General features: G+C 34.3%; 2 protein-coding genes and 1 long non-coding RNA gene across 4 annotated transcripts; 2 read left to right on the top strand and 1 right to left on the bottom strand.

The window, feature by feature from the left end:
• The first annotated feature begins 406 nt into the window (after nucleotides 1-406).
• LOC123706214 (probable alpha-aspartyl dipeptidase) lies at nucleotides 407-2,300 on the top strand. The gene is made up of 3 exons (XM_045655384.1): nucleotides 407-837; nucleotides 1,477-2,040; nucleotides 2,127-2,300. The coding sequence occupies exons 1-3, from the start codon at nucleotides 674-676 to the stop codon at nucleotides 2,188-2,190; spliced, it is 792 nt and encodes a 263-aa protein (XP_045511340.1). The 5' UTR covers nucleotides 407-673; the 3' UTR covers nucleotides 2,191-2,300.
• On the bottom strand, nucleotides 2,148-9,266 carry LOC123706213 (fl(2)d-associated complex component-like). 2 transcript variants are annotated; one of them, XM_045655383.1, is made up of 9 exons: nucleotides 8,387-9,266; nucleotides 4,936-6,173; nucleotides 4,685-4,845; nucleotides 4,344-4,425; nucleotides 4,015-4,223; nucleotides 3,797-3,892; nucleotides 3,598-3,715; nucleotides 3,043-3,362; nucleotides 2,148-2,760 (listed from the first exon to the last, which is right to left on the bottom strand). In XM_045655383.1, the coding sequence occupies exons 1-9, from the start codon at nucleotides 8,950-8,952 to the stop codon at nucleotides 2,545-2,547; spliced, it is 3,006 nt and encodes a 1,001-aa protein (XP_045511339.1). In that variant the 5' UTR covers nucleotides 8,953-9,266; the 3' UTR covers nucleotides 2,148-2,544. The 2 variants fall into 2 exon arrangements, with proteins under 2 accessions (XP_045511339.1, XP_045511338.1); XM_045655382.1 differs by having other exon boundaries at nucleotides 3,043-3,365; nucleotides 8,387-9,265.
• A 1,264-nt stretch (nucleotides 9,267-10,530) lies between these two features.
• LOC123706232 lies at nucleotides 10,531-16,678 on the top strand. Its single transcript, XR_006753386.1, has 2 exons — nucleotides 10,531-10,769; nucleotides 16,532-16,678. It is a non-coding gene; the product is annotated as an uncharacterized LOC123706232 (long non-coding RNA).
• Nucleotides 16,679-16,968: the final 290 nt, after the last annotated feature.

The raw sequence follows: 16,968 nt of genomic DNA, 5'->3' as shown, positions 1-16,968 counted from the left end.
CTGCGAAGCGAGCCATATAAAAATCCACAATCTATGCATTTTTGTGGTACCTAGGTAGAGAGATACACTTTAATATGAAATTAGAGAATTTCCTTCAAAGAAGAAAATATTCTATGTAGGAACACACAGAAACATTATTTTAATCACATTAACGCCAGTTTAACAAAAATGGTGTAGGCAAATATTGAATCCACCATAAAACCTTGATAATTGAGAGAAAAATGTTTACCAAAAGCCACTCAGAAATGAGAAAACCATTTTTGAATAGGGCCCCGGCCGGTGGGAAACGTATTTTTACGACATGTACCGACAGACCTATTTATACTGTGGTTGCGTGTCGTAAAAATACTTCACGATCAGCTGTTGTTATCAAATAAGTGAATGTCAAATATGAATTAACAGCTGTCTGTCAATGTTGACGCTAATTTTCTGGTCGACCTATTGTTCAGAATTGCGAAATCAATTATTATATTCAGTGATGGTTCAGTCCTTAAATGTATTTTTTCAATAAAAGAATACCTAGTGCAATAATAATAAATCTACGTTATATTCAAAACATATTCTTATTACCTACATGAAGTTTGAATAGATTATAAAATCAAGGATTAAAACGCTTACTGATAAAAATACATAGATTACTTGCAAGATTACTTGTAATAAGTGTAGATAATTAATGCGTTATTCACAATTATCTCAGTATCTTGTAGTGTGTGTACGTGGAATATCGCAAAATATAATGCAAACTAAAAGACAAGTTCTGTTACTCTCTTCATCAAATTGCCATGGATATTCTTTATTGGAGTTTGCGAGAGACGAGATATGCAATTTCTTAAAAACGTAAGAATGCCTTTAATGTTAATTATAAATTCTGAGGGATATTATTTACTCAGAAAAGAAGCTAAAGAATAACTAGATTTTAAAAGAGACAGCTAAATCTTATTAGGTCCACACCCACATTTTTAGTAAAAGTTTTGCATTACCTAACTACTATTTCTTGAAATTCTGAGGTCGAATTGAATTCAACTCTCATTTATTCCATTTTTTATATTATACTGTTGGTATACCATAGCTATTTAATATAAAATCTAAAAGCAAGCCCCAATAGTATTGTTATACTGCTTATTACGCTATTGCATAGCTTCTATAGCGGGCCTTGAGCGCGGGGACCGAATCGAGAAATTCCGTAAATAAAAAACCTCACGCTCCCCAATCCGACGGGCGGAGGTGTGACTTGAAGGCATAGCATGCAATAGCTTTACCGCGGTAGTCCCCGAGAGCCAGACGTCGTTTTCTTTTATTTTTTGTATGTTATTCTATTTAATATTATTATTTAGTACTAACCAAATGTTAATTATGTTAAATGCTTCTTTGCAGACTGATGGAGCATACTATAATTATAGCTATCCTACTTACATGGTTATATAAAATTCAGTAATTTGATTAAAATTGTAATAACAATGAGCATTCTTCTTCTAGGAACAATGTTGAGGAATTAATATTTGTACCATATGCACAAAACGATTTTGACGGCTATACAAATAAAATCAAAGAGGTCATTAACCCATGGGGATTTTCTGTGAAAGGGTTGCATACATATGGAGACCCAATAGATGCAATAAAAACTGCGAAAGGTATATTTATAGGTGGAGGAAATACTTTTCTTTTACTAAGCAGATTATATGAAAAAAAATTAGTACAGTTAATTAAAGAAAGGGTAGACGATGGAAGCTTGGTCTATATGGGAAGTAGTGCAGGAACAAATGTAGCAACAAAAAGTATTCATACTACAAATGACATGCCAATTATTTATCCTCCCAGCTTTGATGGTATTGGTCTTGTTCCATTCAATATAAATCCTCATTATATTGATAAAGTTGAGAGTGAAACCCACAAAGGAGAGACCAGAGACCAAAGAATAAGTGAATATATGGAAATGGACCATGCTAATTCAGTACTAGGATTGAGAGAGGGTTCAATTCTGTTTGTCAATGGGAACTCTCTTATCTTAAAAGGAGTGGCTAGTGCTGTTGTGTTTAAAAAGTAAGTATAATTAATGTTCGTATAAACAGAAACTACACACATAGAACATAAAATATTAATTAAAAAATCTATTATTTGTTTTTCAGGAATGAAAAGAAAATCGAGTATGATGTTGGCACAGACGTGTCGTTTTTATTAGAAAAAAATTAAACTATAATTCTAACGTGCATAGTGTCATATGCAGAATGCCAGCTGCAATCTATCATAATTCCTAAGAATATATTTTATTATTATTTATAAAAGTAAATTATTGCAATGAATATGCTGTTTAATGAAATAATAATTGTCAATTCTAACAAATGTTTAATAAAATATTATTTCACTGCATACTACTAATCTTACTAATCTTGTGCAAGGCAGTGTTCACCATTATTTTTCAAGATTCTGCAATGTAGCAGATTCATTGTTACATTCATGATCAAATAACTAAATATAGTTTTTCAATTGACAATCCAGCACAGTTCACTTTTAAAGTCTACCACTGTAAGGGTGACTGCGTCGATGTCAGCCGCTGACTGGGGCTTCCATGAGCAAGGCCCGTGCCGCTTGAAACAGAGAGTTTTGCGGGGCGACTCTCGCCTGTCCCATGCGCTCTGCGGCGGGCAGGTGACACAGGTACCTCCGCAGAGCTAAATCTCTTCTTGCACTTAGCCCGCGCGTGATCTCGCAACCCAAACCGAAGAGCACTTCACGCTGCCGTTTTCTTTTCTCCATTGCCACCTTTAATAAAAAAATACAGTATGATTTACTGAATAACATATTTAATTGACAAATCAAATTCACGCTTAATGTTAAACACTGATATTTATTCGCAAATAATAACATACAATATATTCTTAAGACATTTTTAAAAATACTTATAAATAAATTAATAAAATAATACTGATAAAGTTATCACCTATCATATTTCTAAGGTGCACAATCCCATTTTACACAATTGAATGATACAGAATTACATACTAACTAATAACTCACAATAAAAAAACACATAGCATAAAATACCTGTATTGACGCAACTGGATGAAGATCATTAACGTCTGGTACATTTGAAGCACTATCTTGTTCTTCATGTTTACCATTTGTTAACGTTGTCCCATCGCTGGTTGTATGCGATTCATTTTCCAACTTTGCTGATTCTCCATTCTTTTCCAATATTTTCTGCACTTTATCCTTTCCTGCCATATTTACTGATAGACCGAGCCTGGCAAGAACCCTTTCAGGTCGCCATCTATCTCGTGCACCGCCCGTTGGAGGTTTTTGTTCACGGCGGTTAACATCAGCTACGAGACTAGCCCAATCGACGCCCAAAGCATCCCCAAGACCTGCTAAAATACGTCAATATTTAGTTGTAAACACTGTGATAGATAGTTTTAGTAAAGAAAAGACTGCAGTTATAAGTCTTTTTAAAATTTTTACGAGACAATATTCACGAAACTGAATACAAGCAATAATTAAATTGAATAAGATAACATTTAGTTAAATACTTTTACGTCCTTTGACGATCTTTATTCTTATCGAAATTATAATAACCCAGTGATGATAAATTTTTACACGTACTTCGAGTTTTCTCTTCCTCGAGCTCGCCATCGGATATTTCTTCGAAATCCAGATTGGCAACATCATCCTCATCCTTACCGTCTTGTGAATCTTTCTCCTCACAGGCGCCATTTGATTCCTAAAATGATTTTTTTTTTATTATACCCACTTGATATATGCATTACATAATACATTACTTGCTATATTATCTTGTATTTACCTGGGTATTTTCTTTTTCTCCACCCTCAAGTTTTGATTTACTTTCGTCTCCTAACTTTTCTGTTTGGCTATCTTCATCAACAGTCTGATCAAGCATCTGTATAAAGTTATGAATATTTGAGTTCATATTATATACAAGTAAAGCAATTTTTTATATTCACAAGCTCTTTTTTTTATTTTTTTTCAAGTGGGGAAATCTTGCCAAGAACAAGCACTTACATCATCACGTTCTAAAATATCATCAGGATCATCACTAATTTCACTCAAATCATCTGGTATTGGTTTGTCATCCACTTCTGTTTCTTCATGCGCTGAAGCTGTGGGGGCTTGGGCTGCAATATCTTTCGATACTTCTGTTTCGTTTCGTGGTCTTCTTTTATTGTTGTCATTACGTCCATGATCCATTCTCATTCCACGATTGTAATCATCTGAAAGGTATAATCGGTTATAATCTCATATATAAAAGTTTTTTTAATGTAATATACATATTATATATTCAACATTTTAATCTTAAAGAGACAGCCTACAATAAAATTCTAATTATATACCATGCATACGATTGCGATGAGCGCCTGGATGACCTCGATGGCGCCAGCCTTCGTCTTGTTCTTTATCACCCCATTCGCTCATCTGCCAATCATAAAACATATTAATTATGAATTAACACCATAATAGATAATGAATAAGCACAATTTCGTACCAGCATGAGGACTGGGACAGCCAAGGAAAATATGGGACAGGATAAGGCAGGCAGGTTCTTTTCTTTTTCTATAATCTATCAACTCATTCCAATAAACAGTCTTGTAATATAAAGCAACCTAGAGCCAAAGAGGAAAGATTTGCTTATTAAAATAATTCATGGCATCACACATACTTCATAGTAAATTACCTGAGACTCATGCATAGGCCAGTGCCGTTCCCGGCCCCAATCACCTGATCCGCGATAATCTTCATTGTCCCATTCTTTATGATGCATATAACCACGCTCACGGTCCAATGAACCAGATCGTCTTTCCCAAGAATGTTCCCTATGGCGACGATCGTCATAACCTGTAATAATAAATTTAATGTTATTAAAAAACTTTGATAAATATTTGTTAACTCAAAAAAGATAATTTTAAATGAAAATAAAAACTCAACCCATATCTACACCACGGGAATCTCCCAGAGGTTCACCATATATTCTGTCATCATCTTCAGGATAGCCTCTGGATGGGCCAGGCATATCATACCCTGGATCATAATGCCTATCTCTTCCCTGAATGTAGCCTGGAGACCTATCGCCATCTCGTGGCATACTACCATAACGATCATCCATTCTATCATAATGCTCCATATTATGCCCATGATCATATTGTCGTTCCATATCATAATCACCTTGTTCCCTATCCATACTGTCCATTCTGTCTCTTTTGATAGATCTATCTCTTTCAAGTCGGTCTTGCTTTCTTCCCCCTCTTTCAGAATGGGAATCTTGCCTATCTTTCAAAGATGGGTTTTTATCCGTTTCGAGGGTTCTATTAGATATGGCTGCTAAAGCAGCTAAACGCTCTTCTGGCCGAGGGAGTAATCTTTGCATTGGTTTGTTTGGTTTTTCCAATCCTTTGTCCGACCTTCCACTTCCTAAGCCTCGCTCTCTGCCGCGACGCTTATCATCTCGTTTAGCGTCCTTATTATTACGATCTCTGCCTCTATCTTTTCTGTCATGTCTGTCTTTTTCTTCATGTTTTTCTTTTTTTCTTTCTGCAGACCTACGACGGTCGCGTTCTCTACTAGCTGATCGTTTTTTGTGTCGTTCTACACTGCCTTCTCTTCGTGTTTGTTTTTTAGGTGACACAGGTCTGCTTCGGTCTACACTTTCTTTCCGCCTTGGTTCTTTTGGATTAGACCCATGACGACGTGGAGAGCGAGATCTACCCTTTTTGGGAGACCTACTACGTGCTCGTACTCGCTCACGCTCCTTATCGCGCTCTTTGTCTTTTTCTTTTTCTTTGCCACGCTCCCTCTCTTTATCTCGCTCTCTTGTGGATTGCGGTGATCCGCTTCGATTTCTTTCTCTCCTTTGTGGAGATTTGCTATGTTTCGAAGTTGTTTTTGACAATAAACTTTTTGTTGTTATTGGTGGTGTTCCACCTGACTTTTTACCTGGTGAAAGAGATTTCTTACCAATTGCTTTTTTTGTCACAGTTTTCTTTTTATTCTCCTCATTTTTTTTCTGCAATCTATCATCCTTTTTAACACTCCCTTTCTTAGGTTCAGATTTATCTCTTTTTGCGGGATCAGTTTTAAGTAGTTTCTTTTTAGCTGGTGTGTCACCATCTGATGAGGAACTTGAATTTCTCTTCAATTTTCCTTTTTTTGCTCTTTTTTTAGCATCCCTTAAAATTAAAAAAATATAATTATAACAGATCTTTTATTTATTTAAGTACTTAAATATATATTTATACAGGGGTATTATAGCAACTCTTATAAAATTTTATTCAATAAAATGATAGTTTAAATCAACATTTTTCAGTGAATTTCAAGTAATGCAATAAATTTATGGATTTTGTTAAGGATTAAAAATCAATAGTGCATTTATCCACCTATACTGTGCAAAAGAAAAATATCAAAAATATTCCTTCATTTGGAGTCACAGCCCCACCAGTAACAGAAGCTATTTTTTATTTCAGAACAATGTTGGTACAACAATTATTAAGACTCTACAACTCTCTAAGAGAGCAACTAAGTAGTTTCTTGGCGGTTCTTCTCTGTAGAAACTGCTTAACAGTGGTAAATGGAAAACTATGATAACAATTCAAAAGTGCTTCTAGAGGAAGTCTAATTGAATAAATAAATGTTTGAGTTTGAACTAGTTGTAACAAAATGTATAAGTGATGCATCTACACTCGTGAGCAAAAAAATCGACTCAGGACGCACGCTCGCGGTTAAAAGTCTGTAGCAAAAAATCTGGAGCTTTCATTCTATTTCTGACTATAACATCTCAAAACGGTTAGTTTTAGCTTTAAAATGTGTGGTCTACTTTGGTTTTTTTAATTTATTTTTGGTAAAGAAAAAATATTAAATGAGAAGGAGTCTCAAACAATGAAACAAGGTGATAATTAACAGTAAAGAAAATTCAAGCTTAAATTCGTCTAAATATTAATTTAATTGAAATTAACTTATCAATATTTAGTGTTCCCCCCTGGCCCTAATAACAGCTTCCAATCGCTTCTTCATGGATCGAATATGTTTCTTTACTCGATCTTGTTCGATGCTATCTCATTCTTCAATGAGCGCCGCTTTGAGATCCGATTTGGTGGTTGGTGCAGGATTTCTAGCTCGAACTTTTCTTTTGAGTTCATCCCACAAATGCTCGATCGGATTTAAGTCGGGGCTACGCGCTGGCCAGTCCATAGCAGCAATTTCGACCTCTTGTAAATACTGCACAACGGAGCCTGCAGTATGTGGACGGGCATTGTCGTGCATTAAGATGAAGTTTTCGCCGATGAAACCGGCGTAGGGAACGACGTGAACCCCTAAAATCTCTTCGATGTATCGGTTCGCCGTCAATCCTCCCACTCGACCGCCAGTTTCAATAAAAACCAACTCGGTTTTTGCATTCATTGAAATTCCCGCCCACACCATCCAGGAACCTCCTCCAAAAGCCACATTTTCTTTAATGCAGCACTGCGCAAATCTTTCTCCGGGTCTTCTGTAGACTCGTCCTCTTCTATCGCTACCATGCAAGCACACTGCTTTCGTCTGAGAAGAGAACGGAGCTCCATTGTTCGTCAGTCCAATCAACGTGTTCTCTGGCAAATCGTAGGCGGGCTGCTCGGTGGGCTGGGGTTAATTTGGGGCCAGTAGCTGGCCTTTTTGGCTTAAGGTTAGCTGCCTTAAGTCGTCGTCTGACTGTCCAGCCACTCACAGCCACTCCTCGCGTTTCTCTGAGCTCTTGTTGGACTTGAACGCCAGTGAGGGCCCGATTTCTCAGCGATGTGCTGACAACGAATCGGTCATCTCTCTCCGATGTGCACCTTTTTCTTCCGGAACCGCGTCTTCGATCAAAGTTACCAGTCTCTTGGTAACGACGGTAAACTCTAGAAACAGCAGACTGGCTCATGTTTAGCGCACGTGCCACCTCACGCTGACTCTGGCCTTGTCGCAATAGGGTGACCGCTTGAGCAGCTTTATCACTTGTTGTGTCCATTTTCAGGTAGAATTCTTGTTTGTTGATAACGGAGATGTGTATCGGTTGACGTTTGACGGCTAACTGATAAGTGTGGGTCAGGTAGATAACCTTTGATATGGGTCAGTAACCCTTAATTAGCACTACTGTAAACAAGCTTAAAAAGGGTGGTTACCGATCACAACATATTGTTGGGTTGTGTAAGCAAGAAACGTTACAATATTTTATATCATTTTGAAGCTAATACTATCAGCTTTAAGATATTACTAAAAAAAATATTTTTTCGCGTTCAGTTTTTTTGCCAGTGACTTGCGACTGAAGGTGTGTCGCCTGAGTCGATTTTTTTGCTCACGAGTGTAGTTCTAGGATCATGTGACATAGGTATATACATTATGTTCACAATCTATGACAATACTTTACCTGCCAGAGGATGAAGATGAGGAACTACCATCAGATGAGGATGATGTCACACTGGACGTGCTAGAACTTCTAGATGATGATGAACTGGATACCACTTTTTTCTTTTCTTTACTCATATCTTTATTAGAGTCCATTTTCAGTTGTAATTCTAATTCACGTTGCAGCTGTAGCCGCCTTTTTTCAAGAACATCTGTATCTGCATATTCCAAATCATTTTGGTCCCAATTATCAATTTCACCATCTGGACTTCGACCTGTTCTCACAACAACAGTTGAATGTAATCTACTTTTAGCATCGTCTTTTAGCAATCGCTTCTGGTCACCATCTTTGATAGCAGCTCTTTGTTTCGAAGGGCTGATCAGTGTGTGAGTTGAAGCAAACTTACAACTTTTACCATACGCACAGCTGCCGTGTTGGGCCCACTGCCTGCAATATTCAGCAGGTTTTTTAGCACTTGAACTAGATGCCTTCTTAGTACCGAGACGCTCGAAAACACTGGGTCTATTCGACAAGTCCTTTGTTTTTGGTAATTCAACAGTAATTTTCCTTTTTCCTTGTTTTGACATTATAATTGAAAAACATTTGTCTTATGATCAACTACAATACAGCAAATATGAAAATAAACATTCATCACAAACACAATTTTCTCAAATGTAACCACGAAGATGCTAAATGCTTTCGCAAATCAGTTAAAGGTGGCAGTACTGAATATATCTTTCTGAATTCGTATATCCTAAACTCAAATATAACATTAAACTTTATTGTACTTAATAAAATTCGTGCACTCGAAAATAATACAGCGGAAAATAAAATCCTAAATCAAAACTCGAGACTCAAGAACGCCTGCATTTTGATTTTTGGTTTTCCAAAACGAAAATGACAAGTGACACTTGAGTCTCGACAGTCATTCCTTTTTTTAACGGGCAATATCACGGCAATATAAAAAAAAACTACGTGTGGCACTCTTTTCGTTACGGAATTTCTCGATTTGATCCCCGCGTTCAAGGCCCGCGATAGAAGTTATGCAATAGCTTAAACATCTGACGAAAAATTGTGATCTCGGAGCAATTAACAAGCCTGGAGAAGTAACAATTAATTGAACGTTTCTTATATAGTGGCTCTCTTCTATTCAATATCCTAATTAAAGTGATAGAAAGAGACAACACACTGTTATCGGCTTGGCATTCAAATCCACATGTAGCCAGTAGCCACTTTTTGTTCTAAAAAGGTACCTACCTAGTGCTTGCTAGTTGCCACACTATCGAATACTTCGATAATCAAGATATCAATAAATATTGAGTACCTAATAAAATTGCTTGAAGATAATTTAAACGAATCTATTTGGAATTATTCATTTATGATGCATACTGACTGCGTTGCCTAGATTTATAAAAAAAATATGATTAGGTATTTCCTTTTTAGGTTGTTTTTAGGGTTTCGTAAAACGGTAAACGGTAAAAAGGTAAACGAGACTCATTATTCAAATTTCAAATTTTTTCAAATTCAAATTATTTATTTCTTCCTTTTACAATAGGTCCTTAACTAATTTGTGATTGGAACACTCCTAGTAAGCAAATAAATGCTTGTGTCAGGAGGTTCCGCTCTTCCTTAACACAGAAACAGAAATAAAACTTAAATATTAAGAGGTAGCGCGCACGAGCAACTTTGTCTCCGCAACTTTTTTGTCTCCGCAACTATTTTGTCTCTCCCTCCCATGGGCTAGTATGAAAGTGCGCGCACGTAGCGACGCAACTCCCCATACAATTGATGGGAGAGACAAAATAGTTGCGGAGACAAAGTTGCTCGTGCGCGCTGGCTCTAAGGCTCCGCTTCCCATCGGTCATCGTAGGCATGAACAGGGACCTTGAAGTATAAAACAATGACAGCAGATGTGATAAATATTTAATGGGGCTTCCAAACAATACAACAAACGTATTTTTTTTTTCTGTTTTCATAGAAACTTATATGGAACCCTTCGTGCGCGAATCTTGCACTTAGGGTCTTTTTACAAATCAATAATCGTATCTTACTATTTACTAATATTATAAAAGCGAAATATGTAAGAATGGAATATGGATGTTTGATACTCTTTCACGTAAAAACTACTGAATGATTTTTTATTAAACTTTACAATTATATAGTTTAAACTTAGAGCATTAAACCAACCGGAGTGGCCATTGGCAGGCGTTCCCCGCTCGCCAAAGGTTTGAGTAAGCGTTACATACCTGTTATATAAAACAAGTTGACGCGCGCCCAACGCCATTTTGCTAATGTCAGTGAACGTGAAAAAACCGGAGCGAAATATGCCAAATTGAAGTGAATTTACGTGTAAGAAGAGGTCAGAAACGTGGAATGTAATTAAGGATAATGTTACTTTTCATCTGTAAGTACTTTTACATCAAAATATTGTGAAATATTGCAGCAAATTTGCAAAATACTGAAATATATTGTCAATGTAAAAGTGTTGCCACATAATGGTACTACATCCACTTTTGGGTAAATTTTAAAGTACGTAGACTGTTTTAATATTTAATTATAACTTTTATCACCGTTCATATTTGTTATTATAGATTAATAAAATTTACCCAAAGAAACCATAAATAACGTGAAGTATAATATGTATAAACTTTATGAATTAATGATAAATACCGTTTGCAAATTCATTTATTGTTTATCTCCAACACATGTTTTTCTTTAATATTTTATACTATACTAAGTTTAAGTTTGTATCTTATTAATTATAATGCAATTATTTACGTTCTTAACATGTACGTTAAAAGGCATTTTTAATTCGTTATTCTGGTATCACTGCATAAAAATTAGGGATGGGAGGACTTTTTGGCGGGAAGTCAAACTAAGCGGGAGGTTTAATTCTTACTGCGATTAAATTTTTCAACATTTTGTATAAATACTGTAAATAATTGTGTATATAGTTAATTAATACGCACCAAAATATATTTTAATATTATGGGAGTCGATTCTGACGGAGGCGAAAGCCCCGTTGAAAAAGAAACGAAAAAAAGAAAATTGACCACGACGAAGAAAGATCTAGATTTCAAAACTTTTACCAAACCGAATTATACGAGACAGTTTCCAGATAATCATAGCACAGACTGTGTAGTATACGTAGAATCTCTCGACAGTGAAAAAATTGGTAATAAAAATCCAATAGCGCTTACTAAACTCTTCACTGAGCATGTTAAAGGTGTTGCTGGTGTGCACAGAGTCAATGCTTATAAACTTGGTGTTACATTTAAAAAAGCAGTATCAGCTAACAATTTTTTAAAAATGGAGAAATTTCTTTTAAAAAATAAATTAAAAGCATTTGTGCCGGCGCACTTAACAGAATCCACTGGGGTCATTAGACATGTCCCCACAGATTTAACAAATGAAGAGATATACAAGATTATCACTTGTGATGCGGAAGTGATTTCAATAAAACGATTCCAGAGAAAAGTAGATGGAAAACTGACACCATTAGGTACTATTGCAGTAACCTTTGCGACTACGACACTGCCACAATATGCTTATATACAAATGTTCAGATACCCGATCCAGCTGTACATCCCACCCCTGTTACAATGTTATAAATGCCTTAAGTTTAATCACTCAGCAAAAGCTTGCAGAGGTACTCAAATGTGCTCTTCATGTGCTGGACAGCACTCATACAAGGAATGCGATGTTGAAGAAATTATATGCATCAACTGCAGCGGTCATCACTTAGCAATCTCGAGAGACTGCCCAGTAAAACAAAAAAAAATAGAAGAAAAGAAAAGTAAATACATGAACCTCAGTCGATCATATGCCACTGTGGTGAGTACCATACCCACTATCCCTGATAAAAGATTCCCAGCTCTTAATAAACCGGTTAAGCCGATTGACACAGCTACTGGCACTAATTCAAAATCACTCAACCTTGAGCAAATTGTAGATAATGAAATAATTATAAATGCATTAGTCAAGTCTCTCATAATGCTTGGTAATAGCAAAAACAGTACTCCAGTAACAAATAAAACAATTAAAGATATTTTATTAAGTAATTTAATGACATAATGGATACATATTTAAAGATTTTACAATTTAATATACAAAGCTTACAAAGCAAAAAAGCCTTATTAAAAACATTTCTCTCGGAGCATGATATAGATATTTGTTTATTGAACGAAACCTGGCTTAAAAGTACTAGTATTATTCCTAATTTTACACCATATAACTTTATATATAAAAACTCAGTAAATACGCATAATGGAGTAGGTATATTAATTAAACAAAATTTAAAATACAATATTGTACAAACAACTTTTTATGAAAGCATTCAAAACATTTGCATATCAATTGATACATCTATAGGTAAATTACATATTCTTTGTGTATATGCTCCTCCAAATAGTAACAGATTTGCCACCAACAAAATGAGAAAGGTCTTACTCGAAACTCCTAAGCCGTGTCTTGTCATGGGTGATTTAAATGCACATCACATTTTATTTGGATGTGCGACTAATAATAATAGAGGTAACAGTTTATATAATCTTATTGATGAATTTGATATGTGTATTCTAAATGATGGTCAGGCAACAACTGTTCAATATCCCAATAGAAATGCTTCTGCAATCGATTTATCCCTGGTCACTCCCTCATTGGCTCCTCTGTGTGAATGGCATGTCCACGATGATCCAATGGGTAGTTATCACTATCCAACTATGGTTGTTATGAATGTGAAACCATCTATATATGAAGTACGTCCTGTGGATGAAAAATATATTTATAGCAAGGCAGACTGGTCTAAATATCATGAATTATCAGAAACCTGTTTTTCAAATTTAGATATAGATAACACAGAACCAATTGATTTGTATAATAGTTTTGTAAATATTTTGTATGATATTAGAATGTCAACTGTTCCAAAACAAAAACCCCAACAATCTTTAAAAGTAATGAGGAAACCTGCACCTTGGTGGAATAATAAATGTGAGGATGCAGTCAAAAATTCTAAGTTAGCCCTTAGAGAATATAGACAGTCACCAAGTATTCCTAATTTTATTAAGTATAAAAAACTTGATGCTCAAAAGAAAAGGATATTAAAAGAGGAAAGTATTAATTCATGGCAAAACTTATGTACTAGTTTTAATAGAATGACACCTGTTTCTCAAATATGGAGTTATGTAAAAAGATTTAAAAGAATAGGTTCTTGCCATAATAGGAATTTCAATGATGACTGGATTCCAAGCTTTTTAGATAACATATCAGATTCAACACAGTTAAATGAAGATAGGTTATATGCCATTTTACATAAATCTGTTGAAAACTCTAAAAATGCATTTCTCAATAGCAAATTTACCATCAATGAACTGTACATTTCAATTAAAAGTAGGAAAGATACAACACCAGGGTTAGATAGTATTCCATACTTATTAATTAAAAAGTTACACCCCAATGCGCAAGAAATTTTATTAAATATATACAATAAACTTTGGTTAAATTTAGTAATACCAGACTCATGGAAAACTCAATGTGTAATCCCGATTTTAAAGCCAAATAAACCTGCGAACAATCCTCTATCATATAGACCTATTTCTCTGTCATCATGCTTGGGCAAACTTTTTGAAAATATGTTAAAATTACGTTTAGATTACTTTGCTGAGACACAGCAAAAATTACCAGACATACAGTTTGGATTCAGAAAAGGAAGAAGTTGCTCTGAAAGCTTTGTATCTCTTATATCAGACCTTAAAAAGGCAAAATTGAGTCACAGTAATGTTATATGTGTCTTTTTAGATGTTAAAGGTGCATTTGATAATGTTAATATTGAGAGCTTGATAAATGTATTGCAAGAGTTGGAATTACCAAGACATATTTTAAACTGGATTTTAAACTTTTTATATAAAAGAACTCTATTTGTAAAATACAACAATAAATTACATGGACCTAGAACTGTAAACAAAGGGACAATGCAGGGAGCAACATTATCACCTTTATTGTACAACTTATACACATCTCAGATCCTTAATTTTGTAGACACATCAGAAGTTAAAATATTGCAATTTGCTGATGACTTGCTTTTATATTGTGAAAATCAAAATCTTAATATAGCTGTTGAAAATATGAATACAGCATTAAGACAATTGCATTATTATTATAGTAACAAATTAAAACTTCAAATAAGTTCGGAAAAAAGCAATGTTCTTATTTTTAGTAAAGATCCTTTTGCACACTCTACTGTAAATATTAAATATAATAATGAAATCATTCCTAGTACCAATCAACATAAATTTCTAGGTGTAATACTAGATGATAAATTGAAATTTGATAAGCATATTAATTACATATGTCAGAATGCTATGAGGGGCATAAATATCTTAAGAAGCTTAGCAGGAACTTTTTGGGGATCTGATCCAAAAACATTGAGTATGCTATATAAAAGTATAGTCAGAAGTCATTTTGATTATAGTTCTTTAGCTTATATGAATGTTAGTAATACATTATTAAGAAAATTGGATGTGATACAAAATATGGGTCTGAGAATAATTAGTGGAGCCATGCGCACCACTCCTATTAATTCTATGGAAATTGAGAATTGCATACCTCCATTGTGTCTTCGACGATTACAGCTGGCTGAGAGATTTTGTTTGAAGGTGTTATCTTGTAATAATAATATTGTTCTAAATAATATCATTCATCCAATTCTACAGTCAGCTGGTACTCTCAACATCACGGCTAATACAATTATCTCAGGTAATTTGCCTGAAATTATAACAATAGTGAATTATGTAAAAAATCTAACACAAGATATGTACATTAGCAACAAATGGCCAATTTACAAATTCCCTTATGATACATTACTTAATTTTCTAGATATAAAGTGTGATTTAGATTCTGTTAATAACAAGTTTGAATTCAGACAATATATATCCAATAAAACTGATTTTTACATTGTATATACCGATGGATCTAAGAGTGATTGTCATGTTAAGGCTGCATTTTATGACCCACAAATGAAAGTAACTAAATGTTTCAGAATGCCAAATAGTTGTAGTATTTTCACAGCAGAAAGTTGGGCCATTCTGGCTGCTTTGACATATGTAAAATGTAATGTAATTAATTTAAATATTTTGATAGTTTCAGATTCCAAAAGTGTGTTATCTGCTTTATGTAATTGCAATTTTGTATATAAACAGAATTATATTTTGTATAGGATTAAGGATTTATTACGAATTATTGGCAAACATATAGAATTTGTATGGGTTCCCTCACACAGTGGCATAACTGGTAACGAAATTGTAGACGAGGCAACACGTCAGGAGCATGATGAAGACCTGACAGGATCTTTCAAAGTTCCTTTCACGGATTATTATCATCACTTTAAAACTTTAATGAAAAATATGTGGCAAGATTACTGGGATTTGACCACAGAAAACAAAGGAAAATGGTATGCAAATTTACAGAGAAACTTACCAGCAACACCTTGGTATAATGATTTCAGATACACTAGTCGAAAGTTTATAACGATCATCAACCGTTTGCGGTTTGGGCATTGCTTGGTTCCAGCGCATCTTTATAGGATGAAAATAATTACAGAAAACATTTGTACCCATTGTTCCCAGGAAAATGCAGACATAAACCATATTATTTTACAGTGTCGAACGTTTGGTATTCAAAGATTGACACTTGTCAGTGAATTATGTGATATCGCCCAAGAACATTCAATTAGTGTTCCCCGCCGGGTCGAAGATTTATTATCTAACAAAGATTATTTCATTCCATTATATAATTACATTGTTAATACTGTAGAGAAAATTTAATTTCTAATATTGTTTTGAGAAACGATCGAATATATATGTATAATTGTATTGTAAAATTAGTAAATAAGTTAAAATATTAATGTTAGTTCTGTACATATCTTATTATAATTATTTTATTATTTTTTAATGTATGTTTTTATATTATATTGAAATGTATATAACTTTAAGATTGCGACTGAAGGACTTGTATCCATGGTTATGAATAAATTATTAAAAAAAAAAAAAAAAATTAGGGATGGGACGGTAAAAAAATAATATCGATATAAATATTATCCAGCCGTGGGCGTCTTATGGTTGATGATGATAATTTTTTTTAGTTTGTTTAATTCTTATATTTTATTTTCAGATTTCTCAAAGGTACAGTGATTCGGGATGTCTGGATTCAATCTTGTGCGAATCATGTTTCATGGACTTCTAAACGGACTAGTACTAGTGTTTCTGCGTTAAAATAAATATAAGTATTTGTAAATAAACGATGTAAATGAACGACGAAGTTGTCTTTTTGTTCACTCTTCCTTGTTTTATATGTAAATTGTGACATTCACGAAAAATCATATTAGGCTTAACTTTACTTTATGGGACGTAGAGTTGAGAGGCGTAATTTTTTTTGTGGTTAGCTACTTAAGGAACCTTAATCTGAAATTTCAGTTGCCGGAAACTTTTAGTTTTTGAGATATGAATTTTTGAAAACCAGAAAATTACTATAGAACATTCCTCCATCTTGTTTTTGTAACGCATATTTATTGCTTTGATAGTGTCAAATTTAGCGATTCATTTCACGAA

The sequence above is a fragment of the Colias croceus genome, chromosome 3 (assembly GCF_905220415.1).
Source record: "Colias croceus chromosome 3, ilColCroc2.1".
NCBI lineage: Eukaryota > Metazoa > Arthropoda > Insecta > Lepidoptera > Pieridae > Colias > Colias croceus.
This window is presented reverse-complemented; position numbering and strand designations above follow the sequence as displayed.